Below are 27,329 nucleotides of genomic sequence, written 5' to 3' on the forward strand. Positions count from 1 at the left end.
ACTCGTTCAACTTGTGCAATACCTTAAATATTTCAATCCAAAGAACAATTGTTTTCAATAAAAGGAAATTTGCTTTTCCCTCGGACATATCCATCGTTCATTTGTCCCTCATATTGGAGAATATTAGCAATGGATGCCCTCTGCATCTATGTTGTTTACAGGTATTTTTTTCATAATTTACCTACTACCCTCAGGTCAAGTTCACCATCACATCATATTACGTCACGACCTAACCCCGCCACCTCGATAGATCACCTCACCTCTTATCGTTCAGTGCAATGACTTGCAGCGACCCGTGCTCTTAGCTGCTGCCATTTTCCACAAATAACTGCAGTTGCTTCATTTTTGTCCGGTGTATATCCTATTTTCGAAGAGGTTTCGAAGAAAAATCCCGGTTGAGATATTCCGAGCTGCACTTCAGAATATTCAGCTTTTCGACCAACTTTTTCCCAAAAATTTCCACTTCATATAATCACAGAGCTAATTTTTGGGTAGGAAAAGATGTCACGACGACATATTTCAAGAACAACTCCGAACAAAGAAGAGCGAAATTCGAGTTCATTTTGTACTCCGGACCCAACTGCTATTTGCTCAACAACTGCATTTGTACCAGTTAGCAACTCTGTTCCATCAACTTTCAATATCCTTAACAACCGTGGTCCTTTTGCATTTATTAATAATACGAGCAATTGCGCATCTAATAATAATGACAATCGAAATTTTTTGTTTTCAACCGATCGATTCAATCCATCACTTTTGCAACCAAACGTTTCACCTTACGCCAATATCATTAATAACGATCCTCGACTTCATCCCACCTCAGCAATTTTACCAAATCCGCTTCGGCAACATAACTCAATGAGTATGAATACGAATGGGACAGCATTTGATCGGTTCCTACAATCATTTCCAGCACCACAACGATCCAGCACGATAAATCCATCATCAATTCCTCCTACTATGATCAGCGTAGCTCCTATCACTCCAACTGCTTCGGCAACCGGACCCACATCATTACTTCCAATTGCTACAGCCAATAATTCAGGACCGTCAACATCATCTTTTATTCCACCACCTTTATTAAGCGATCAGCCGTCGTACAAGTATTTGCTATCATTTGAACAACAGGCCAAAATAGCGCATGAAGCGGCGATGCACTATGCAAATTTGACGGAACATCTAATGGAACACGCGAGAAATGCAGCGGCAGCCGAAAATATGCCACTACCACCGTTACCGCAAGCGGTCTTTTCAATGGTTCAGAAATACGATCAACAGAAGGAATCGATGCAGAATCATCGACAACAACAAAAAAACGAAAATGAAAAGAAGGATCATCATCATCATCATCATCCAACATATTTAACACCTGGCAATGAGGTTTCATTTTCACACTCTGATACAATTATTAATAGTGATAACTTTGATCAACAGCAATTGTTTAAGCAGAAACGACCTTGCCTATTCAATTGCACACTCTCTGAACCGATGGTGAAAACCCGACATGCAGCAGATAATGTGTCTAATACGGACACTACTCCTTCTGGTTCCGAAAGTGATTCATCAAATAAAACAACAGTTGAAATATTACCTATCCTGTCACCGCATCCGTATTGTGCGGTATCGGCGGAAAATAATTTCGAACAGCAACAAAATGAAATGGAAATGGATGAAAGCAATAAAAACAACACCACTGAAACGGTAGCAATTTATTCACTTTAGAAGTAACAACATTAAAATAGGCGTTATTGTTAATATTGTTGCTGTCATTGTCTTATAATTTAAGAATCATAAGAAAGATTTTTTTTTTTTTTTTTTCAGATTAATCAACCAATAATAACACCATTACGAACAATCCAAGAATGTTTTAATAAGACGAATCCAAAATACGGGATAGAAACGGATCATTCATCTGCTGCCGTTCATATACCACTCATTCCATCAGAGAGATTTATTTCAGAAACAACTCTTCTAGTGCATGATAATACATCAAGGAATGACAGTGATAATTTAGCGAGTACATCATCACAGTCGCATTTAGATTCCGGAATTTCAATGAGCGCAAATGTGACCGATAAACGGGAGCAAATATCATTTGATAAACCATCTTGGTCCAATTCATTTACTGTAAGCAGCATTCTGGTAGGAAATAACGAAGGAAAAGACGAAATAGATGCGTTAAAGCATATAGCAGAAGCAACAGCTATGACACAAAACCAACCGAGAACAGCAAATCCGAAGGGAACAACAAATTTATCGGTACTACCATATACGGTGCCACAACAAAGTACGTTTAATTTTCATATTCATTGATAAAATTGCAAGAGAAGAGAAAGCAGATATTTGATATCTCTCAAAAGTTTATCAGTGAAGGTTGTCAAACAGTTGGTATTGATATATATATTATATTAATAGTAAAAAATTATTATTAATACTAATTTTTTGGTTTTAATTTCAAGAATAGCTTTAGCTATACAAAATTGCATAAATCAAATGGTACAAACAACGGGACCTTCAAATGTTCGTACACCTTTCAAAAGTCTCCCAGGATATGCCATAACAAGCAATGGATTATTGATCGCATCAGATGGACGAGCAATGCCGCCTACAATCTACAATTGCTTTGGTATACCAAGGCAACCATTAGTTTCAATGAATCCAAATCAAGAAGAAGACAATAATTTATGCGCAATATGTGGTGATAAAGCTTCAGGGAATCATTACCAGTGTACCAAGCTGTGAAGGATGCAAAGTATAAATTTTAAGGAGTTTAAGACATGCCTATAAGCTTATCCTCACTTACTTGAAATTGATGGGAAATATTCCGGAATGATATAACTAATTGATGCCATCAAATATTTCAGCTCAAAATGATGAAATTTTTAGGGTTTCTTCGAAGAACTATCCAGAAGAAAATAGAATATATATGCTACAAACAAGGCAATTGTATAATAGATCAGAAAAATCGGAATAGATGTCAAAGTTGTCGATTTAAAAAATGCCTTCAGTTAGGCATGCGTCAAGAATCGGTACGTTTGGATCGCAATCGACGACGGAAAAAAGATGAAAACAGGTAAATGTTAATGTCACATATCATAGAATAGATGATATTTTATTACACGACAAATATTTTAGTTGAGAAAATATCTCATAATTTTTAGAGACAAAGAAATGGAGGAGATCGAAGAAATGAAAAAGTTAAAAGCTATTGTTGTTAGTGCCTATCGTGAAGCATTCCCAACGGGGTTAGTCATCGATAACCGAAGCGAAGCTGTAGAAAGGATCCATATGTTTTTGAATAATATCCCGATGATGAATGAAATTAATGGGAAAGATCGGGAAAAAGTCATTGAAAATTGCGTTTATGCAGCGCTGGTAAATTCTCGCTCTTTTCGCTTCTCATGTTTGATAATTTTGAAAATTTCCACTTCTATTTGGAAACTAATTCACTGAATAAATTTTCCAAAACCTACCACTAACAAATTTATATAGACTGATGAGAAGTTTGATATACATATTTTATTTTCTTTTTGTAGACTTTGCGCACTTTTTTCACAACCGAAAACTACGAAGCGATTGTGAGCGTTAAAAGCGAAGCATTAGCTCAGTGCTTGAATGGATTGGGATTTGAAGTTAAGGAGGAAGAGATGGCAATTCTGACAGCATTTTGTGCATTGCAAAATTGCATTGGAATGGTTGATAATGAGAAAATTCAAAATGTAAGATTTTATTTCTTTTTGAAGTTTGGCTTATGTAAGATAAATTTCGATTATTGTTTACAGATTGGTGCCAAGTTGTGTAACTGCCTTCGAATTCATTTGACAGGTTTTTGCGAAGCAGTAAACGAAATTATTTGCAAATGCATCATGAGTGTAACGGCGTTGATGTTAATGCAGACTAATACTTAACTAAATATCTAAGCGATCCAAAGTTATTTGGACGAAATATTTTGTTCTATTTTACTACTATTTCAGGCAGTTATTTTACTAATCATATCTTAGATTAATTACATTGCCCTACATTCCTTGTGATTGAAGTATTGAATTTGAATAAAGCTAATGTACTTACTAATATTTAATCAGTACGGTAGCAAACGTTGAAGTATGATGGAAGGCATTGTTTGTAATTGAAAAATATATATCAATTTGTTCGTAGACAATAATTAAATAATATTAGACTTATTTGAAGTATTAAGTATCTACTTGCTTATTGTATGTGATTGGGTGTATGTTTGCATATTTTAAGTGTTGTCCATAGACAATAATTATAGCATAATATTAGCCTTATTTTAAGTATTAAGTATCAATTTTTATATGTATTTTAATTTTAATAGACTTTCTTATTCTATTTTAAATGTGTTTTAATTTTGACAGAGTTTCTTATTTTATGTAATTTTTAATTTCACATAATCTCTTCCCTTTTATTTCATTTTACTTTTTTTTTTTTTGGTCTGTGATAAATGTTGTGATGATTTATTAGCCTTATTTATAATATTAGAATTATGTAATTTCTATTTGCTTATTCTAATATTTAACATACATAAGGACTGAGAAGGATTAGTACAAATTGAAAATCGATGCTATTGTTATTTGAACTGAATTGACAAATGATTTAATTTTATCAATGAAATTATAACGTAGACTGAAAAAGTCTTTTAAAGATAAATAAATTAATGTTAACTTTGAAATAATCGATTGATAATTAAAAAAAAAAAAAAAAAAAAAAAAAAAACGAATTCATTGGAAATGTTTGAAGCAACGGAAGTTCATAACATTTTGCAAAAATGTCGTTGAAGGCCGAATTAAAACAAAAATGTTGCTATTGATGTTTGAAATTGGACAGAAATTGTTATTTCTGTACAGTAAGCGATATTATTTGCACTAAATACATTTGACTTGAATATTCTACACGGCTAATGAGAAATTTATTTTTATGTGAAATAGATGAAAGCCGTTAAATTCCATAAAATACTACTATGCTCATTAATTTACTTGAATTTAATATCCTGCCTTTACTGTGGTATATTACCTTTTCAAAAGCAAATAATTTTGAATTCTTATTCCTATTTTGAATTTTAACGCATTTGACTACTACCTACGAATTATTGCATAAGAGCGATTCCAAGGCACCGTATTCACCGGAATATCTTACAGCGATTCGAATTACTGTTGCTGAATAAGTTGCATATTTTGAATTTAATGAAATAAAAAGAAACACTATTATTGCTGTATTATTGAATAAAACTACAGAAATCGAATTTTTTCAGAGCATAACCAAAATTCGTATGGTTGCTACTGAATTTCATCTTTAAGGTTTGTTAGAGATTTGTTGACTGGACTTGAAATATAAAAAATATCTCTTCGATAGAAATCGATCTCCATGACCTACCTGAGGTGAAAACAATCCAATCGCAAGACTCCACCTACAGGTACCACAGGTGCTGCTCTCATCAACCTTATGTAGTCAGTCATAAGATACACTGAAGGTTGTTGTTGAGTTGCAGTTCCTCTTCTATTTATTTCTTCAATGTTTCCTTCACCAAGTTATTTCCTCTCCAGTTGCTTCAGTTGCTTAATGAAAAGTAATAAAATGGATTTAATTGAAATTATTTTACTATTCGTTAATTTGAAATTATTTCAGAAACACTTTTATTTTAGTACATCTGCGACTTTTCATAACGAAAGATACGGTAATTTAAAATGCCCTTTGATGAAATCATTCAGTATTGTAATTGTGCTTTGGTCATTTTTTATAATTTTCAGAACATAACAAATAACCTCGATTATTCAACATATCTCTCATCTAAAATTTAATAATGTGTTTAAACAACGGACAAACAGAATATACTTTCAGTAGTGAATAATTTTTATTTTTTGTCATCAAAACCACAGAGATGTTTGATCACTAATGTCAAATTTTGTGTTCATTGCAAGCTGCATGTGTAAATGACAACATGTAACTTGGAATAAACATGAATTCATTCATGACACCCATCCTAAATAGCGTCCTCAAATAACGCTAGAAATAGAATCTGTTAACAAAGCTAGCGGACTGTTTCAGAGAGTCACCGTACTTTCTTGAGGTACGTCTATTGCAGTTATCAATGACCAGTTTCACTGCAGAGAAGCAAATCTTAAGGAGGTAATAATGTTCATTTGAAAATTTGATCTGTTCAGCATTGTTATGTTGTGTTCTAATATGACCTCAGTAATAATGATGCTTGCTTGTTCAAGATTATGTGCTCGGTGAAGCAGATTAGTATACTGAAGTGCTTACTGTTTTATTAAACGATGGGCATTGAAAAGAGGTCAAAAGGATTTGAACTACTCGGTTGACAGTGGAAGATTTATTTGTGAGAAGGAAGAGACTGACTGAGAATAGAGGTATATGAATCTAATGTATTGGTCCATGCACTACTTTTAGAGTTCACTGTGGTCGCAACAATCCGGAAATGACTGAGTATTAGATTGATCCATCACTTGTTCTTGATATTCTGAGATTTTTGCTAGCGTACAAGATGTGCTAGATCAAAAGTTGTTTTTCTGCTAAACAGAATGGATGAGCGTGTAAACTGTTAACATCAAACCGATCTTTAAGTTCTTTGATGGGAACCGTAAGCAATTCTACGAGTTCTACTGGGTGCTATTTTTAATGAGTTGGTAAAGTATTTAGGAGAAGAATCTAATAGTGATTCGCAAGTAGTAATTTCAACATTGTTCACTCTTAGTTTCTTTTTTTAGGCTTCGCATCAAAGTGGTAATTGCACTAAGCATCATAACTCGAATATGACAAATGCTTGCTTCTGTGATGCATTACGATATAGCCAATGAGCCGATGCAGAATACATCCAAGTCGTTCTTAGGCTGTCTCTATGTTGAAAGATTCTATTTGTGATCGTTAATTTTTGCTCTGCGCGCAAAACTCTATCAGAAGATGTCCATTGTCGCTGCAGTTTGCAACACTATGTTTGCCTAGCAATACTTGTTCTCCAGCTTCAGAGTTCTGTTTTACTCTGTCATTGAAGTTAAAGATTATGATTTTGTCATTTACAGAACTGTTTTAAATGATTAGGATTAGTGATTTTTTCCGCGCGATTAGTTTGAAGAGCTCGGGCATATATACTGCAAACGACAACATGTTGCTTATTAGTAGGGAGATAACTCGATTGGAATAATCTTTTGGCAAATTAACAAATTTGGAGGTTACTGAGTTTTTGATCACAAAGCCAACTCATAGATGGAAGCGTGCAGTTTTTGACTTACCTAATTGAAAGTTATTTTGGAGTAACATTCTGGATGATTTTGCAAAGTTACGAGCTCCATTTATGGGTTTAAAGTCAGAGTTACCATCCTGGGACGGCTGTCCTGAAGCTAATCGGTTCATCCTACTTATAGACACACTTTATTTGACCTTCCACTTAACAGCTGTCTGGCTTGAAGGTCTTGCACCATAAGAGCTGTCTAGGCGTCAGCCATAGTTTGAAGAGAATCAATTCATTTCTTATTACATTGAAAAGTTTTATTGTCAACGGATATTTCCATTTGAAGAAGTTTGAGATTTTTTCAGGTTAGCAACAAAAATGAATGATGAAAACGATCAATGTAAGGCCACTTTGTTTAGTAAATCGAATTTTAAAGACAGTGATTCAGTAAACGGTGTAAACTGCAAAAAGGTGTGTGAAATGAAACAAATATCCCAAACGCTATATGCACAGGAAGAGAAAGAGAGATATGAAGAGGGCTTACAAAATATCCATTTGATCCCCTTTTGTTATTTTGCCATTTATATTTTCATTAACTTGATGATTGTTCAGATATTCAAATTATAGGATCCTCCCATTCATCACATAACACTTCGTTATTGACCAATGGTCTTCCGTATCAAAAAAAAATCTTTGTGAGGTCCACTCCCACAATTTACAACGCTTAGTTCAATTCTCTTTTCAAAAACAACATTTTTGAAAATTGTTTGTTGCTGCTCGCTGTGCACAATAACTTCTCGTCGATAAAAGTGCCCAAAAAGCTGATCGAATATGTCAGAACAATTTGACTGGGAGGATTTTTTTCTATCCCAGCATTTGGATCATTCTGTTTCCTATGGAACATCGAATGCCGCCACCATCAATGATACGAGTAACAGCGGAATGGAGGAATTTCGATTGCCTATTTCATCTGCAACTTATTATGATAACTTATCTTCTGATACAACCCAATCATCATATATTGATATTTCAAATAATCATTTGGAAGACTTTGATCGGATGAGGCCGACAATTACACCGTTGCAACACAGTTCATCAACATTTATTCAGAATTCAACGGATGACTTCGCGCCACTTTCTACTGCCGATAGCAGTTCAAATAGTGCTGCAAATCTCGATGTCATCTTCAATATTCCTGCTTCAGTTTCAATGTCATCTGATGTCACAGATACTCATACTTCTACTGCAATGCCACTTATAGATGCACTAATTTTGCCTAATTCGCAGCAAATTGTGTTAAGCAATGACACAATAGGATGCCAAGCAGCAGTAATAGAGAATACAGTGGACAGAACTATTGTGAATCCACTGTTGACATCTTCCAGTGCTTCGGTAGAATATCGATATTTGAAACGACCAAATGATAGTGGAAGTCAATCGTTGGAACATTGCAACGAATTGGATGTAAAACGATCAACAAGGAATGAAATGTTTGAAACCAATTTCAATGAACAACACTTATCATCAAAGCCATCGGTTTCATATCCAACAAATCAGATGTCAGAATTTTCACCATATGTTGATGAAATGTCTAACAATATGCACTCAGGTGAAACGTCAACCAATAATGCTCCTTCATATGGCTCGAAATTTCATCTCTGTAATATGATTCAGCCATTCCCAGTTACCGATTCTCTTGTGACAATATCAGTAAGCTTTTTTTTGTGAGATTAAATAAGTCTAATTGGTTTTGTGTAATCAGAAAATAGCATAATGCCGTAAATATTTAATGAACAAAATAAATACAATCATTTCAGGAAACCAATCAAGAGGACAGAGGAGAAGTATTTCAAGAAGTGAAATCATATTCAGATCCCAGCTCCTCTGCTGCAACAAACAATACTGAGCAACAAATAACATATACTATGCCAGCTGGATTTCACGAACAACAATTATCACGACAATTAGTTTTGAATTTTAACATTCCCATGAACAGAAATCATTTAGTGAATAGACGGCATCAAGTTTTACCTGCTACATCTCAGCTTAGTCCATCACTACATAAGAAGAAGGATGATCGTGAAAGCCGCAAAAATTCTTTGATGTATTCAAATGAAGAAAATAGTAATTTATGCGCTGTATGTGGCGATAAAGCTTCGGGGAATCATTACGGTGTATTAAGTTGTGAAGGATGCAAAGTACGCATTGTAATTAATGCGCAGAGATTTTATTCATTGGTTAAAATTGATGTAAAGTATTGCAGAATAATAGGCAAGCCAACATTCTGAATGTACTCTTTCATGTCTTCCTAATGTCTAACCATTGCTATTACATATTGTGACAAAATTTCTCTGAAAAATCTGAGAAATAAGCAATAATTGTTTGTTTTTATTAATAATGACTAATTGGTTGCGTAATATTTTTAGACAATTCATTTAGGGTTTTTTTCGAAGAAATATCCAGAAAAAAATGAAATACACATGCTATAATGGTGGTAATTGTATAGTGAATGTGGAAAACCGAAACAAATGTCAACCTTGTCGACTGAAGAAATGTCTTAGTGTAGGCATGCGTCCATTATCGGTATGTTTTGATTGCAATTCGATGACGAAAAGATGAAGTATTCCATACCGCGATGTTATCATAAGCCATGTATTAGAATAAAGAATATTTTGTCATTTTACTAACACACAACAAATGTGTTTAATTATGAAAATTCCTATAGCAATGATTTTTCAGAAAAATAGATGGAATGGAAGAAATGAAAATGCTGTAAGCAATAACTAATGTTATCAGGATGCATTTTTCTACATCACTGATTGTCGATTATCAAGCAAATTAATTGCATTATGGATGAAAAACGTTGACCTTGAATAAAAATATTATCATTTTGTTCATATGTGATCGATACTGTAGTAAGGATTATGATATAACATTAAGGGATGGAACATGTGCTGTTTGTAATTAAAAGAAGTGAAGCAAAATGTAGCTTGTTCATAAACAACAATGGTAATATTTCCGGGATCATTTTTCCTTTTTTGGATTTATAATAGCACGAATTATAACAATAAATGAGATTTGATTTTTCATTTTTTGTCTACCAAACAGTGACATTATTTTAGAAATTGTTATATTCTTACTAACAAGTCTAATCCAATATACCTCCTACTCTTCAGCTTTTTTCGAGAAGTTAATTGTTTTCAATATTTTAAGTACGCATCCGATAGTGATCACAGTGGCATATTCAAAAAAAAAAAAAAAGAAACGAAGTGATTTATGAAGAAATGGTAAATTCTGCTGAATTTCATCCATTGTTTGAAATGATTTTGTCAAACGCAATAACAACAATTGACTTTTAACTTTTGCATGTAAATTAAAAGATAATGGTGCAATTTTTGTTTATATATTAAGAAGGTTACAGAAAATGCTATTCTGTGCTTTCGAATCATTGTCGATATTGAATGATAGCGTAATTTGATTTATTGCGGATATTCGATGGATTATCATCATAGGATTCTTTAATTATTGCTGCTTATTCGTATTCCGGCAGAAAGTAGAAAGATTTGTTCGCTGAGTACATTATTTTCGCTTATGATAGCCACAAAAATTTGAATAAATGAGACAAAAAATTTTTATTCAAAATTATAATAATATCAGATGTAAATTGAATTACTTATGGTTATTAAGTATGTGCCAGAATTTTGAACCGTACAGAAAGGACTTATTATTATTTTTAATTTAATATTTTCTAATCACTTAGTGCACCTCTATTTACTGAGCATAATGTGAGTGAGATGTGAATGCACTGAATTCTAGAATGTATTTTTTACGATCCAATTTGGTGATCAAATTATCAGCAGTATTCGCATTTTACAAATTTTATCTAATCAGCCAATAAGCATTATAAATTTGTCAAGTTTCTAAAAGTAAATAAACCATATTTTACCGATCAATTTTTTTTTTTTTGAATGAGGAATTTCGCACCTACTTTTTAGTAAATTATTTCTTTCGTCCAGATTGAAGAAAATAGTTATTAATTTTAAATTCTAAGAATAAAATGATTATAATCAGGGAAATGTGCTTCTGTTTCATGGAGCTTTCTTCACACCCGAAATTCTGGAACTATACAATGTGTACTTTTTGCTTTAATTCAACGATGTTAAGATTTTTCTATGCTGCATTATTATTCCATCGACAATCATTCAGAGCGATCAATTTACTTAGATTAATTTATGGAGTTATGGAGAAAATTGTGAGTAAAATCTTTGAGCTATTGTAAAAAAGTACTATTGTAAAAAATCATAGAAATAATAATTATTATAAAAAAAGACGAGTGATGAGAGAAAGAAGAAATTGATATAAGCAATAATATTCCAGAATTCTCCAGTTGACCAAATAGTTCCCTCTAGATCATATCATTTTCTTTTTTTGGTGCTGTTTCAGCAAGATATGATTTTTTTTTAGACTATACATTCAATATTTTTGCCCAGTTGCTTGTTCAAAGAATGGTAAACTATGATTTACTTAATTGTAGAAATTTGAAAAGCGTTATGACCTTACTAGTACTAGGATAAAATTTCTAAAGCGCGAAGAAATATTAATAATTTAATCGTTAAACAATTCGTAGCAAAATATCATTTGCATTTACATCTCACTCATTTTATTTCAGTGAACAGAGGTGTATTAAGTAATTGGAAAATATCAAATTTATGAAAAAGAAAAAAACTAAACTCCTCTCTTTATTTTCAGACCATTCAAATTGCATTTTACAACAACCTTACGACATTATTTTTAACCGCAATTTGCACTCTGCCAGCATCTTTAATTTATGGAATCACATCCTTTTGCACCACCAGCTACAACTTTAACAGCTTTATCCACTTCAGTCCTCGACATTTCCTTTGAATCTACTACTGTCTATTATTCTGTTGCACCAATTTCATATGCTATTGATGTAAGCAGTAGTATCCCATATCGCGATGTTATCACAAGCGAAAACAGTGCGCTCAGTCAACAAATCTCCACATTTTCTACTAATGCATGCTCGAATGTAAGCGGAAATGCGGAAGAACGCTACGATGATATTCTATCGGATATTTGCAATGAATCAACAGCGGAAATGTTGCAGTTGCATCGTATCTGTAGCGATTTACAAATTGACACTGCAGCGCAGCAATTGTTATTATCTCCTACTAATATGAAAGTAAACGTTGCGGCACAGCGGTTGCCATTATCTTCTCTGCAAACGCAAGTTGTAACACAACAGTTACCATCATGTTCTAAGCTACCAGTGAACGTTCCTTCACAACGTTTGCCATCATCCTCTGCTGTTCAGTCTAGCGTTACGGCACAGCAATTGCTACTACCTTCTAATCAACACGAGAAAATTCCGCTACAGCAGTTGCCTTTATCTTCTAATTTACATGAAAAAAAAGAAACTCAGTCGTTATCATTGCCTTCTACAAAATCTTTGCAAGGAACCGATGAATTTCAGCAGAATTTATCATTTATTCATAAAATTCGACTGTTACATGATCAAGCAACACATTATGCTAGATTAGCACAAGATGCTTGGGAAGAAGCTAGAGCGATTGCTTCTTCTTTAAATATGCCACCGCCATCACTACCAGATGCGGTCGATTTAATGACACATAATTACTTGAAATACCGAAAGCAATGGAATTCACTGAAAACAGTTGAAGAACGAGAAAATATTACACCAAATTTATCACAAGCTGGTAATCTAGAAAATCCCGTATCACCATCTCGCTTTCAATCGATTTCCAAATGGGTGAAGCCAACAAGAAGCACTAGTTCTGTACTGGATCCCAATTTCAATAAATTACCCACAAAAATATCCCGAATAGAGGAAGATTTCTGCAGGAACGCTGATGCAAAATTAATGATAAATTTAGCTGAAGAAATGGTGAGGAAAATTGTTCAATTTAATAATTTAATATTAATCGACCAAAATGAGCTGAGAAATACCTCAATCACTGGAAGTTTCTCTTTGTATTTCATTTGAACTCTCAGATATTACAATGGATTTTATCAACTTGTTATACACCTAGCTGATACTCTTAAGCGTTAACGTTATTATTGTTAGCGTAATTTTATTTTATTTAAATTTCAAATCAATAAAATCAATGACGATTTAAATTTTCAAATTGAAATAATAATAGTCGAAGATTTCAGGCCGATTCTAGGAACAATGTTGCAATGCTAAATTGATATTAAAAATATTTTCAATTTCAGATCGATCAGCAGTTACCAACGACATCGTTGCAACGAAGTTGGTTTATCTTACTTTTTCTTAATTGAAATAACTATTTTCCACATGTTTATGAAGTAACGGTAGCGAAGAAACGTTGAAGTTACTCGTTTGAGCCGATTGCTTGAAGAAAAAAATTGTCTGAAAACCTAAAAAATGAATTAATTGATTAAATAAAGGATTAAGAGCAGAAGAGGAAGGAGGGAAAGAGAGAGAGAGAGAGAGAGAGAAATAGCAATCCAATGGTCCTAGTGCAATCAATAATCGTCAATAATTTCTTTTTTCTTAATCGTTTCAAATTCCTAAAAAAATAACATTTCCGGAATGAAGTGATCGTGTGCTCCGATTTTAGTTCAATTACAGATTTTTGTTTCTGTTGTTTGTTTATGTGGATTGATTTTACCTCCGAATTAATAAATTTTGATTACGTGGGTACTAATCCAGTTCAAAAACCAAATTTTAAATATCTGTTTAGAAAATAAAAAACTAAAACATTTGTCTTTTAATTTGCTTATCCAAATGCGAAATTCTGGACATCTTTTCATTTCAGCCAACCCTATGGAAGGATTACACCTGCCTCACAGGCAGCAAATACCTGGTGAATTAATAAATCCGAACCTGTCAGACATCAGACGCAGTTACAATCTACAGCGTATGCAACAACGATTAAACGCTGCCCTTGCAGTTGGGAAAAAAGTAAAACGAAGTATGATAATCTATTAAAATTCTCTGCCTCTTCAAAGTCAAACGAATTTTCTTGCATAATATCCCTTTTTTAACAAATACCATCAGTTGAGATTTCAAGTTCATTTAAATATATATACATATATGAATATTGATTGTTTTAGGTCAAAGAAAATAAAGGATGCAAAGTTCGTTCCAGAAGACGACCAGATTGAATATTGAAAATTACGAATGGGACAATCCCCAAAGAATTAAACGTCGAATACATTCCCGTACTGAAATTAGAGTCATTATATGTTTAACACTTCTACTGCAACTTTCCCACCAACAGACATTTTCTTTCCTCCTTTTTCCTATTTCACTGCATCATCTTGGTCGATTAATTGTGTGTTGCTGATTTTTTGCAATAATATCTGGAAGCATATATGTTTGTTGTGATACCAGTTAATCTAGTTGATTATTACTTACCTACAAAAGCATCAATTTCAGCTTTTAATCTGTCCATACCTAGAAATGATCTCCCTTACTGCTATGCTATGTCATTATGTGATCTGAGATCGACCGATAGATTTATTAGAATTTCTACTGGAAACTTTTCACATAAATAGCAATAACAATGAAGCATGTCGCTAGCTTTATCCATTAAATAGTTCGCAACGGAAAGCAAAAGGAAATACATGCAGCGTGGCTTGCATATATGTTAATAAATTTTGTAGGACTATTAGTAACGAATACAGTTTTTTTCAGTTTCGTAGGAAAGATTCACTCAAACATTATTTATTCCTTCTTAATATATTCCAGCGTATCAAAGTTATGAATAATTTTACACTTTGTTTTGACCAACTCTCAGATAAGGCAAGTGTCAAATATTTGTGGGGATAATTGGTAAATCTGATGATTGGTAAATTCAAAGATGGAATATAAGCCGTATGATGAAGGTATTTTGAGTGATAAATAGTTGCAAGTGATTCATTTGGATAATGGATTCATTTTCTTTTTGATTTAAAAAAAAAATTGAACTCCCAGAAGAAATGGAGAAGGAAGGTAATATAAATCGATGCAGTAAACTTCTTCGCAGATAAAGTGTGAAAAACTTTAATAGGAGTGAAAACTTTATCGAAATCAAGAAAAAAATGAATAGAAATTGTAAATAGCGAGAAAAATATTTTTAGAAAATATGAATTGGTCAACTGCTTTCACTTCTTGAATTTGTGATACGAACTGCAGAAATTGTGCGATCCATCTGCTGAAGTGATTGCCCCTTGGAGCATCATCGTAGCGTTCTTCCGCATTTCCGCTTACATTCGAGCATGCATTAGTAGAAAATGTGGAGATTTGTTGACTGAGCGCACTGTTTTCGCTTGTGATAACATCGCGATATGGGATACTACTGCTTACATCAATAGCATATGAAATTGGTGCAACAGAATAATAGACAGTAGTAGATTCAAAGGAAATGTCGAGGACTGAAGTGGATAAAGCTGTTAAAGTTGTAGCTGGTGGTGCAAAAGGATGTGATTCCATAAATTAAAGATGCTGGCAGAGTGCAAATTGCGGTTAAAAATAATGTCGTAAGGTTGTTGTAAAATGCAATTTGAATGGTCTGAAAATAAAGAGAGGAGTTTAGTTTTTTTCTTTTTCATAAATTTGATATTTTCCAATTACTTAATACACCTCTGTTCACTGAAATAAAATGAGTGAGATGTAAATGCAAATGATATTTTGCTACGAATTGTTTAACGATTAAATTATTAATATTTCTTCGCGCTTTAGAAATTTTATCCTAGTACTAGTAAGGTCATAACGCTTTTCAAATTTCTACAATTAAGTAAATCATAGTTTACCATTCTTTGAACAAGCAACTGGGCAAAAATATTGAATGTATAGTCTAAAAAAAAATCATATCTTGCTGAAACAGCACCAAAAAAAGAAAATGATATGATCTAGAGGGAACTATTTGGTCAACTGGAGAATTCTGGAATATTATTGCTTATATCAATTTCTTCTTTCTCTCATCACTCGTCTTTTTTTATAATAATTATTATTTCTATGATTTTTTACAATAGTACTTTTTTACAATAGCTCAAAGATTTTACTCACAATTTTCTCCATAACTCCATAAATTAATCTAAGTAAATTGATCGCTCTGAATGATTGTCGATGGAATAATAATGCAGCATAGAAAAATCTTAACATCGTTGAATTAAAGCAAAAAGTACACATTGTATAGTTCCAGAATTTCGGGTGTGAAGAAAGCTCCATGAAACAGAAGCACATTTCCCTGATTATAATCATTTTATTCTTAGAATTTAAAATTAATAACTATTTTCTTCAATCTGGACGAAAGAAATAATTTACTAAAAAGTAGGTGCGAAATTCCTCATTCAAAAAAAAAAAAATTGATCGGTAAAATATGGTTTATTTACTTTTAGAAACTTGACAAATTTATAATGCTTATTGGCTGATTAGATAAAATTTGTAAAATGCGAATACTGCTGATAATTTGATCACCAAATTGGATCGTAAAAAATACATTCTAGAATTCAGTGCATTCACATCTCACTCACATTATGCTCAGTAAATAGAGGTGCACTAAGTGATTAGAAAATATTAAATTAAAAATAATAATAAGTCCTTTCTGTACGGTTCAAAATTCTGGCACATACTTAATAACCATAAGTAATTCAATTTACATCTGATATTATTATAATTTTGAATAAAAATTTTTTGTCTCATTTATTCAAATTTTTGTGGCTATCATAAGCGAAAATAATGTACTCAGCGAACAAATCTTTCTACTTTCTGCCGGAATACGAATAAGCAGCAATAATTAAAGAATCCTATGATGATAATCCATCGAATATCCGCAATAAATCAAATTACGCTATCATTCAATATCGACAATGATTCGAAAGCACAGAATAGCATTTTCTGTAACCTTCTTAATATATAAACAAAAATTGCACCATTATCTTTTAATTTACATGCAAAAGTTAAAAGTCAATTGTTGTTATTGCGTTTGACAAAATCATTTCAAACAATGGATGAAATTCAGCAGAATTTACCATTTCTTCATAAATCACTTCGTTTCTTTTTTTTTTTTTTTTTTTTTTTGAATATGCCACTGTGATCACTATCGGATGCGTACTTAAAATATTGAAAACAATTAACTTCTCGAAAAAAGCTGAAGAGTAGGAGGTATATTGGATTAGACTTGTTAGTAAGAATATAACAATTTCTAAAATAATGTCACTGTTTGGTAGACAAAAAATGAAAAATCAAATCTCATTTATTGTTATAATTCGTGCTATTATAAATCCAAAAAAGGAAAAATGATCCCGGAAATATTACCATTGTTGTTTATGAACAAGCTACATTTTGCTTCACTTCTTTTAATTACAAACAGCACATGTTCCATCCCTTAATGTTATATCATAATCCTTACTACAGTATCGATCACATATGAACAAAATGATAATATTTTTATTCAAGGTCAACGTTTTTCATCCATAATGCAATTAATTTGCTTGATAATCGACAATCAGTGATGTAGAAAAATGCATCCTGATAACATTAGTTATTGCTTACAGCATTTTCATTTCTTCCATTCCATCTATTTTTCTGAAAAATCATTGCTATAGGAATTTTCATAATTAAACACATTTGTTGTGTGTTAGTAAAATGACAAAATATTCTTTATTCTAATACATGGCTTATGATAACATCGCGGTATGGAATACTTCATCTTTTCGTCATCGAATTGCAATCAAAACATACCGATAATGGACGCATGCCTACACTAAGACATTTCTTCAGTCGACAAGGTTGACATTTGTTTCGGTTTTCCACATTCACTATACAATTACCACCATTATAGCATGTGTATTTCATTTTTTTCTGGATATTTCTTCGAAAAAAACCCTAAATGAATTGTCTAAAAATATTACGCAACCAATTAGTCATTATTAATAAAAACAAACAATTATTGCTTATTTCTCAGATTTTTCAGAGAAATTTTGTCACAATATGTAATAGCAATGGTTAGACATTAGGAAGACATGAAAGAGTACATTCAGAATGTTGGCTTGCCTATTATTCTGCAATACTTTACATCAATTTTAACCAATGAATAAAATCTCTGCGCATTAATTACAATGCGTACTTTGCATCCTTCACAACTTAATACACCGTAATGATTCCCCGAAGCTTTATCGCCACATACAGCGCATAAATTACTATTTTCTTCATTTGAATACATCAAAGAATTTTTGCGGCTTTCACGATCATCCTTCTTCTTATGTAGTGATGGACTAAGCTGAGATGTAGCAGGTAAAACTTGATGCCGTCTATTCACTAAATGATTTCTGTTCATGGGAATGTTAAAATTCAAAACTAATTGTCGTGATAATTGTTGTTCGTGAAATCCAGCTGGCATAGTATATGTTATTTGTTGCTCAGTATTGTTTGTTGCAGCAGAGGAGCTGGGATCTGAATATGATTTCACTTCTTGAAATACTTCTCCTCTGTCCTCTTGATTGGTTTCCTGAAATGATTGTATTTATTTTGTTCATTAAATATTTACGGCATTATGCTATTTTCTGATTACACAAAACCAATTAGACTTATTTAATCTCACAAAAAAAAGCTTACTGATATTGTCACAAGAGAATCGGTAACTGGGAATGGCTGAATCATATTACAGAGATGAAATTTCGAGCCATATGAAGGAGCATTATTGGTTGACGTTTCACCTGAGTGCATATTGTTAGACATTTCATCAACATATGGTGAAAATTCTGACATCTGATTTGTTGGATATGAAACCGATGGCTTTGATGATAAGTGTTGTTCATTGAAATTGGTTTCAAACATTTCATTCCTTGTTGATCGTTTTACATCCAATTCGTTGCAATGTTCCAACGATTGACTTCCACTATCATTTGGTCGTTTCAAATATCGATATTCTACCGAAGCACTGGAAGATGTCAACAGTGGATTCACAATAGTTCTGTCCACTGTATTCTCTATTACTGCTGCTTGGCATCCTATTGTGTCATTGCTTAACACAATTTGCTGCGAATTAGGCAAAATTAGTGCATCTATAAGTGGCATTGCAGTAGAAGTATGAGTATCTGTGACATCAGATGACATTGAAACTGAAGCAGGAATATTGAAGATGACATCGAGATTTGCAGCACTATTTGAACTGCTATCGGCAGTAGAAAGTGGCGCGAAGTCATCCGTTGAATTCTGAATAAATGTTGATGAACTGTGTTGCAACGGTGTAATTGTCGGCCTCATCCGATCAAAGTCTTCCAAATGATTATTTGAAATATCAATATATGATGATTGGGTTGTATCAGAAGATAAGTTATCATAATAAGTTGCAGATGAAATAGACAATCGAAATTCCTCCATTCCGCTGTTACTCGTATCATTGATGGTGGCGGCATTCGATGTTCCATAGGAAACAGAATGATCCAAATGCTGGGATAGAAAAAAATCCTCCCAGTCAAATTGTTCTGACATATTCGATCAGCTTTTTGGGCACTTTTATCGACGAGAAGTTATTGTGCACAGCGAGCAGCAACAAACAATTTTCAAAAATGTTGTTTTTGAAAAGAGAATTGAACTAAGCGTTGTAAATTGTGGGAGTGGACCTCACAAAGATTTTTTTTTGATACGGAAGACCATTGGTCAATAACGAAGTGTTATGTGATGAATGGGAGGATCCTATAATTTGAATATCTGAACAATCATCAAGTTAATGAAAATATAAATGGCAAAATAACAAAAGGGGATCAAATGGATATTTTGTAAGCCCTCTTCATATCTCTCTTTCTCTTCCTGTGCATATAGCGTTTGGGATATTTGTTTCATTTCACACACCTTTTTGCAGTTTACACCGTTTACTGAATCACTGTCTTTAAAATTCGATTTACTAAACAAAGTGGCCTTACATTGATCGTTTTCATCATTCATTTTTGTTGCTAACCTGAAAAAATCTCAAACTTCTTCAAATGGAAATATCCGTTGACAATAAAACTTTTCAATGTAATAAGAAATGAATTGATTCTCTTCAAACTATGGCTGACGCCTAGACAGCTCTTATGGTGCAAGACCTTCAAGCCAGACAGCTGTTAAGTGGAAGGTCAAATAAAGTGTGTCTATAAGTAGGATGAACCGATTAGCTTCAGGACAGCCGTCCCAGGATGGTAACTCTGACTTTAAACCCATAAATGGAGCTCGTAACTTTGCAAAATCATCCAGAATGTTACTCCAAAATAACTTTCAATTAGGTAAGTCAAAAACTGCACGCTTCCATCTATGAGTTGGCTTTGTGATCAAAAACTCAGTAACCTCCAAATTTGTTAATTTGCCAAAAGATTATTCCAATCGAGTTATCTCCCTACTAATAAGCAACATGTTGTCGTTTGCAGTATATATGCCCGAGCTCTTCAAACTAATCGCGCGGAAAAAATCACTAATCCTAATCATTTAAAACAGTTCTGTAAATGACAAAATCATAATCTTTAACTTCAATGACAGAGTAAAACAGAACTCTGAAGCTGGAGAACAAGTATTGCTAGGCAAACATAGTGTTGCAAACTGCAGCGACAATGGACATCTTCTGATAGAGTTTTGCGCGCAGAGCAAAAATTAACGATCACAAATAGAATCTTTCAACATAGAGACAGCCTAAGAACGACTTGGATGTATTCTGCATCGGCTCATTGGCTATATCGTAATGCATCACAGAAGCAAGCATTTGTCATATTCGAGTTATGATGCTTAGTGCAATTACCACTTTGATGCGAAGCCTAAAAAAAGAAACTAAGAGTGAACAATGTTGAAATTACTACTTGCGAATCACTATTAGATTCTTCTCCTAAAATACTTTACCAACTCATTAAAAATAGCACCCAGTAGAACTCGTAGAATTGCTTACGGTTCCCATCAAAGAACTTAAAGATCGGTTTGATGTTAACAGTTTACACGCTCATCCATTCTGTTTAGCAAGAAAAACAACTTTTGATCTAGCACATCTTGTACGCTAGCAAAAATCTCAGAATATCAAGAACAAGTGATGGATCAATCTAATACTCAGTCATTTCCGGATTGTTGCGACCACAGTGAACTCTAAAAGTAGTGCATGGACCAATACATTAGATTCATATACCTCTATTCTCAGTCAGTCTCTTCCTTCTCACAAATAAATCTTCCACTGTCAACCGAGTAGTTCAAATCCTTTTGACCTCTTTTCAATGCCCATCGTTTAATAAAACAGTAAGCACTTCAGTATACTAATCTGCTTCACCGAGCACATAATCTTGAACAAGCAAGCATCATTATTACTGAGGTCATATTAGAACACAACATAACAATGCTGAACAGATCAAATTTTCAAATGAACATTATTACCTCCTTAAGATTTGCTTCTCTGCAGTGAAACTGGTCATTGATAACTGCAATAGACGTACCTCAAGAAAGTACGGTGACTCTCTGAAACAGTCCGCTAGCTTTGTTAACAGATTCTATTTCTAGCGTTATTTGAGGACGCTATTTAGGATGGGTGTCATGAATGAATTCATGTTTATTCCAAGTTACATGTTGTCATTTACACATGCAGCTTGCAATGAACACAAAATTTGACATTAGTGATCAAACATCTCTGTGGTTTTGATGACAAAAAATAAAAATTATTCACTACTGAAAGTATATTCTGTTTGTCCGTTGTTTAAACACATTATTAAATTTTAGATGAGAGATATGTTGAATAATCGAGGTTATTTGTTATGTTCTGAAAATTATAAAAAATGACCAAAGCACAATTACAATACTGAATGATTTCATCAAAGGGCATTTTAAATTACCGTATCTTTCGTTATGAAAAGTCGCAGATGTACTAAAATAAAAGTGTTTCTGAAATAATTTCAAATTAACGAATAGTAAAATAATTTCAATTAAATCCATTTTATTACTTTTCATTAAGCAACTGAAGCAACTGGAGAGGAAATAACTTGGTGAAGGAAACATTGAAGAAATAAATAGAAGAGGAACTGCAACTCAACAACAACCTTCAGTGTATCTTATGACTGACTACATAAGGTTGATGAGAGCAGCACCTGTGGTACCTGTAGGTGGAGTCTTGCGATTGGATTGTTTTCACCTCAGGTAGGTCATGGAGATCGATTTCTATCGAAGAGATATTTTTTATATTTCAAGTCCAGTCAACAAATCTCTAACAAACCTTAAAGATGAAATTCAGTAGCAACCATACGAATTTTGGTTATGCTCTGAAAAAATTCGATTTCTGTAGTTTTATTCAATAATACAGCAATAATAGTGTTTCTTTTTATTTCATTAAATTCAAAATATGCAACTTATTCAGCAACAGTAATTCGAATCGCTGTAAGATATTCCGGTGAATACGGTGCCTTGGAATCGCTCTTATGCAATAATTCGTAGGTAGTAGTCAAATGCGTTAAAATTCAAAATAGGAATAAGAATTCAAAATTATTTGCTTTTGAAAAGGTAATATACCACAGTAAAGGCAGGATATTAAATTCAAGTAAATTAATGAGCATAGTAGTATTTTATGGAATTTAACGGCTTTCATCTATTTCACATAAAAATAAATTTCTCATTAGCCGTGTAGAATATTCAAGTCAAATGTATTTAGTGCAAATAATATCGCTTACTGTACAGAAATAACAATTTCTGTCCAATTTCAAACATCAATAGCAACATTTTTGTTTTAATTCGGCCTTCAACGACATTTTTGCAAAATGTTATGAACTTCCGTTGCTTCAAACATTTCCAATGAATTCGTTTTTTTTTTTTTGTTTTTAATTATCAATCGATTATTTCAAAGTTAACATTAATTTATTTATCTTTAAAAGACTTTTTCAGTCTACGTTATAATTTCATTGATAAAATTAAATCATTTGTCAATTCAGTTCAAATAACAATAGCATCGATTTTCAATTTGTACTAATCCTTCTCAGTCCTTATGTATGTTAAATATTAGAATAAGCAAATAGAAATTACATAATTCTAATATTATAAATAAGGCTAATAAATCATCACAACATTTATCACAGACCAAAAAAAAAAAAAGTAAAATGAAATAAAAGGGGAAGAGATTATGTGAAATTAAAAATTACATAAAATAAGAAACTCTGTCAAAATTAAAACACATTTAAAATAGAATAAGAAAGTCTATTAAAATTAAAATACATATAAAAATTGATACTTAATACTTAAAATAAGGCTAATATTATGCTATAATTATTGTCTATGGACAACACTTAAAATATGCAAACATACACCCAATCACATACAATAAGCAAGTAGATACTTAATACTTCAAATAAGTCTAATATTATTTAATTATTGTCTACGAACAAATTGATATATATTTTTCAATTACAAACAATGCCTTCCATCATACTTCAACGTTTGCTACCGTACTGATTAAATATTAGTAAGTACATTAGCTTTATTCAAATTCAATACTTCAATCACAAGGAATGTAGGGCAATGTAATTAATCTAAGATATGATTAGTAAAATAACTGCCTGAAATAGTAGTAAAATAGAACAAAATATTTCCTCCAAATAACTTTGGATCGCTTAGATATTTAGTTAAGTATTAGTCTGCATTAACATCAACGCCGTTACACTCATGATGCATTTGCAAATAATTTCGTTTACTGCTTCGCAAAAACCTGTCAAATGAATTCGAAGGCAGTTACACAACTTGGCACCAATCTGTAAACAATAATCGAAATTTATCTTACATAAGCCAAACTTCAAAAAGAAATAAAATCTTACATTTTGAATTTTCTCATTATCAACCATTCCAATGCAATTTTGCAATGCACAAAATGCTGTCAGAATTGCCATCTCTTCCTCCTTAACTTCAAATCCCAATCCATTCAAGCACTGAGCTAATGCTTCGCTTTTAACGCTCACAATCGCTTCGTAGTTTTCGGTTGTGAAAAAAGTGCGCAAAGTCTACAAAAAGAAAATAAAATATGTATATCAAACTTCTCATCAGTCTATATAAATTTGTTAGTGGTAGGTTTTGGAAAATTTATTCAGTGAATTAGTTTCCAAATAGAAGTGGAAATTTTCAAAATTATCAAACATGAGAAGCGAAAAGAGCGAGAATTTACCAGCGCTGCATAAACGCAATTTTCAATGACTTTTTCCCGATCTTTCCCATTAATTTCATTCATCATCGGGATATTATTCAAAAACATATGGATCCTTTCTACAGCTTCGCTTCGGTTATCGATGACTAACCCCGTTGGGAATGCTTCACGATAGGCACTAACAACAATAGCTTTTAACTTTTTCATTTCTTCGATCTCCTCCATTTCTTTGTCTCTAAAAATTATGAGATATTTTCTCAACTAAAATATTTGTCGTGTAATAAAATATCATCTATTCTATGATATGTGACATTAACATTTACCTGTTTTCATCTTTTTTCCGTCGTCGATTGCGATCCAAACGTACCGATTCTTGACGCATGCCTAACTGAAGGCATTTTTTAAATCGACAACTTTGACATCTATTCCGATTTTTCTGATCTATTATACAATTGCCTTGTTTGTAGCATATATATTCTATTTTCTTCTGGATAGTTCTTCGGAAGAAACCCTAAAATTTCATCATTTTGAGCTGAAATATTTGATGGCATCAATTAGTTATATCATTCCGGAATATTTCCCATCAATTTCAAGTAAGTGAGGATAAGCTTATAGGCATGTCTTAAACTCCTTAAAATTTATACTTTGCATCCTTCACAGCTTGGTACACTGTAATGATTCCCTGAAGCTTTATCACCACATATTGCGCATAAATTATTGTCTTCTTCTTGATTTGGATTCATTGAAACTAATGGTTGCCTTGGTATACCAAAGCAATTGTAGATTGTAGGCGGCATTGCTCGTCCATCTGATGCGATCAATAATCCATTGCTTGTTATGGCATATCCTGGGAGACTTTTGAAAGGTGTACGAACATTTGAAGGTCCCGTTGTTTGTACCATTTGATTTATGCAATTTTGTATAGCTAAAGCTATTCTTGAAATTAAAACCAAAAAATTAGTATTAATAATAATTTTTTACTATTAATATAATATATATATCAATACCAACTGTTTGACAACCTTCACTGATAAACTTTTGAGAGATATCAAATATCTGCTTTCTCTTCTCTTGCAATTTTATCAATGAATATGAAAATTAAACGTACTTTGTTGTGGCACCGTATATGGTAGTACCGATAAATTTGTTGTTCCCTTCGGATTTGCTGTTCTCGGTTGGTTTTGTGTCATAGCTGTTGCTTCTGCTATATGCTTTAACGCATCTATTTCGTCTTTTCCTTCGTTATTTCCTACCAGAATGCTGCTTACAGTAAATGAATTGGACCAAGATGGTTTATCAAATGATATTTGCTCCCGTTTATCGGTCACATTTGCGCTCATTGAAATTCCGGAATCTAAATGCGACTGTGATGATGTACTCGCTAAATTATCACTGTCATTCCTTGATGTATTATCATGCACTAGAAGAGTTGTTTCTGAAATAAATCTCTCTGATGGAATGAGTGGTATATGAACGGCAGCAGATGAATGATCCGTTTCTATCCCGTATTTTGGATTCGTCTTATTAAAACATTCTTGGATTGTTCGTAATGGTGTTATTATTGGTTGATTAACCTGAAAAAAAGAAAAAAAAAATCTTTCTTATGATTCTTAAATTATAAGACAATGACAGCAACAATATTAACAATAACGCCTATTTTAATGTTGTTACTTCTAAAGTGAATAAATTGCTACCGTTTCAGTGGTGTTGTTTTTATTGCTTTCATCCATTTCCATTTCATTTTGTTGCTGTTCGAAATTATTTTCCGCCGATACCGCACAATACGGATGCGGTGACAGGATAGGTAATATTTCAACTGTTGTTTTATTTGATGAATCACTTTCGGAACCAGAAGGAGTAGTGTCCGTATTAGACACATTATCTGCTGCATGTCGGGTTTTCACCATCGGTTCAGAGAGTGTGCAATTGAATAGGCAAGGTCGTTTCTGCTTAAACAATTGCTGTTGATCAAAGTTATCACTATTAATAATTGTATCAGAGTGTGAAAATGAAACCTCATTGCCAGGTGTTAAATATGTTGGATGATGATAATGATGATGATCCTTCTTTTCATTTTCGTTTTTTTGTTGTTGTCGATGATTCTGCATCGATTCCTTCTGTTGATCGTATTTCTGAACCATTGAAAAGACCGCTTGCGGTAACGGTGGTAGTGGCATATTTTCGGCTGCCGCTGCATTTCTCGCGTGTTCCATTAGATGTTCCGTCAAATTTGCATAGTGCATCGCCGCTTCATGCGCTATTTTGGCCTGTTGTTCAAATGATAGCAAATACTTGTACGACGGCTGATCGCTTAATAAAGGTGGTGGAATAAAAGATGATGTTGACGGTCCTGAATTATTGGCTGTAGCAATTGGAAGTAATGATGTGGGTCCGGTTGCCGAAGCAGTTGGAGTGATAGGAGCTACGCTGATCATAGTAGGAGGAATTGATGATGGATTTATCGTGCTGGATCGTTGTGGTGCTGGAAATGATTGTAGGAACCGATCAAATGCTGTCCCATTCGTATTCATACTCATTGAGTTATGTTGCCGAAGCGGATTTGGTAAAATTGCTGAGGTGGGATGAAGTCGAGGATCGTTATTAATGATATTGGCGTAAGGTGAAACGTTTGGTTGCAAAAGTGATGGATTGAATCGATCGGTTGAAAACAAAAAATTTCGATTGTCATTATTATTAGATGCGCAATTGCTCGTATTATTAATAAATGCAAAAGGACCACGGTTGTTAAGGATATTGAAAGTTGATGGAACAGAGTTGCTAACTGGTACAAATGCAGTTGTTGAGCAAATAGCAGTTGGGTCCGGAGTACAAAATGAACTCGAATTTCGCTCTTCTTTGTTCGGAGTTGTTCTTGAAATATGTCGTCGTGACATCTTTTCCTACCCAAAAATTAGCTCTGTGATTATATGAAGTGGAAATTTTTGGGAAAAAGTTGGTCGAAAAGCTGAATATTCTGAAGTGCAGCTCGGAATATCTCAACCGGGATTTTTCTT

The 27,329-nt window shown here is 33.1% G+C and overlaps 5 protein-coding genes across 6 annotated transcripts; 3 read left to right on the forward strand and 2 right to left on the reverse strand.

The window, feature by feature from the left end:
• Positions 1-501: 501 nt before the first annotated feature.
• On the forward strand, positions 502-3,908 carry Bma-nhr-2.3 (Uncharacterized protein; the record flags this gene model as incomplete). Its single annotated transcript, XM_043079989.1, has 7 exons — positions 502-1,701; positions 1,822-2,287; positions 2,471-2,698; positions 2,887-3,073; positions 3,162-3,375; positions 3,537-3,719; positions 3,783-3,908. The coding sequence occupies 7 exons, from the start codon at positions 502-504 to the stop codon at positions 3,906-3,908; spliced, it is 2,604 nt and encodes an 867-aa protein (XP_042935923.1).
• Positions 3,909-8,032: 4,124 nt separating this feature from the next.
• On the forward strand, positions 8,033-9,820 carry Bm17626 (Uncharacterized protein; the record flags this gene model as incomplete). The annotated part of the gene is made up of 3 exons (XM_043079990.1): positions 8,033-8,911; positions 9,019-9,399; positions 9,641-9,820. 3 exons carry the CDS (start codon positions 8,033-8,035, stop codon positions 9,818-9,820), a joined length of 1,440 nt encoding a protein of 479 aa, XP_042935924.1.
• Positions 9,821-12,320: 2,500 nt separating this feature from the next.
• On the forward strand, positions 12,321-14,334 carry Bm14727 (Uncharacterized protein; the record flags this gene model as incomplete). Its single annotated transcript, XM_043079991.1, has 4 exons — positions 12,321-13,127; positions 13,457-13,493; positions 14,023-14,178; positions 14,321-14,334. The coding sequence occupies 4 exons, from the start codon at positions 12,321-12,323 to the stop codon at positions 14,332-14,334; spliced, it is 1,014 nt and encodes a 337-aa protein (XP_042935925.1).
• A 2,894-nt stretch (positions 14,335-17,228) lies between these two features.
• On the reverse strand, positions 17,229-19,685 carry Bm3755 (uncharacterized protein; the record flags this gene model as incomplete). Of its 2 annotated transcripts, XM_043079992.1 has the most annotated exons (5): positions 17,229-17,303; positions 17,745-17,777; positions 17,934-18,077; positions 18,319-18,699; positions 18,807-19,685. In XM_043079992.1, 5 exons carry the CDS (start codon positions 19,683-19,685, stop codon positions 17,229-17,231), a joined length of 1,512 nt encoding a protein of 503 aa, XP_042935926.1. The 2 variants fall into 2 exon arrangements, with proteins under 2 accessions (XP_042935926.1, XP_042935927.1); XM_043079993.1 differs by lacking the exons at positions 17,229-17,303; positions 17,745-17,777; positions 17,934-18,077 and having other exon boundaries at positions 18,229-18,699.
• A 4,118-nt stretch (positions 19,686-23,803) lies between these two features.
• Bma-nhr-2.1 (conserved hypothetical protein,hypothetical protein) lies at positions 23,804-27,209 on the reverse strand (the record flags this gene model as incomplete). The annotated part of the gene is made up of 7 exons (XM_043079994.1): positions 23,804-23,929; positions 23,993-24,175; positions 24,337-24,550; positions 24,639-24,826; positions 24,960-25,240; positions 25,424-25,889; positions 26,010-27,209. 7 exons carry the CDS (start codon positions 27,207-27,209, stop codon positions 23,804-23,806), a joined length of 2,658 nt encoding a protein of 885 aa, XP_042935928.1.
• Between the last annotated feature and the right edge of the window lie 120 nt (positions 27,210-27,329).

Source organism: Brugia malayi (assembly GCF_000002995.4).
Source record: "Brugia malayi strain FR3 genome assembly, contig: Bm_v4_Chr3_scaffold_001, whole genome shotgun sequence".
Taxonomy (NCBI): domain Eukaryota; kingdom Metazoa; phylum Nematoda; class Chromadorea; order Rhabditida; family Onchocercidae; genus Brugia; species Brugia malayi.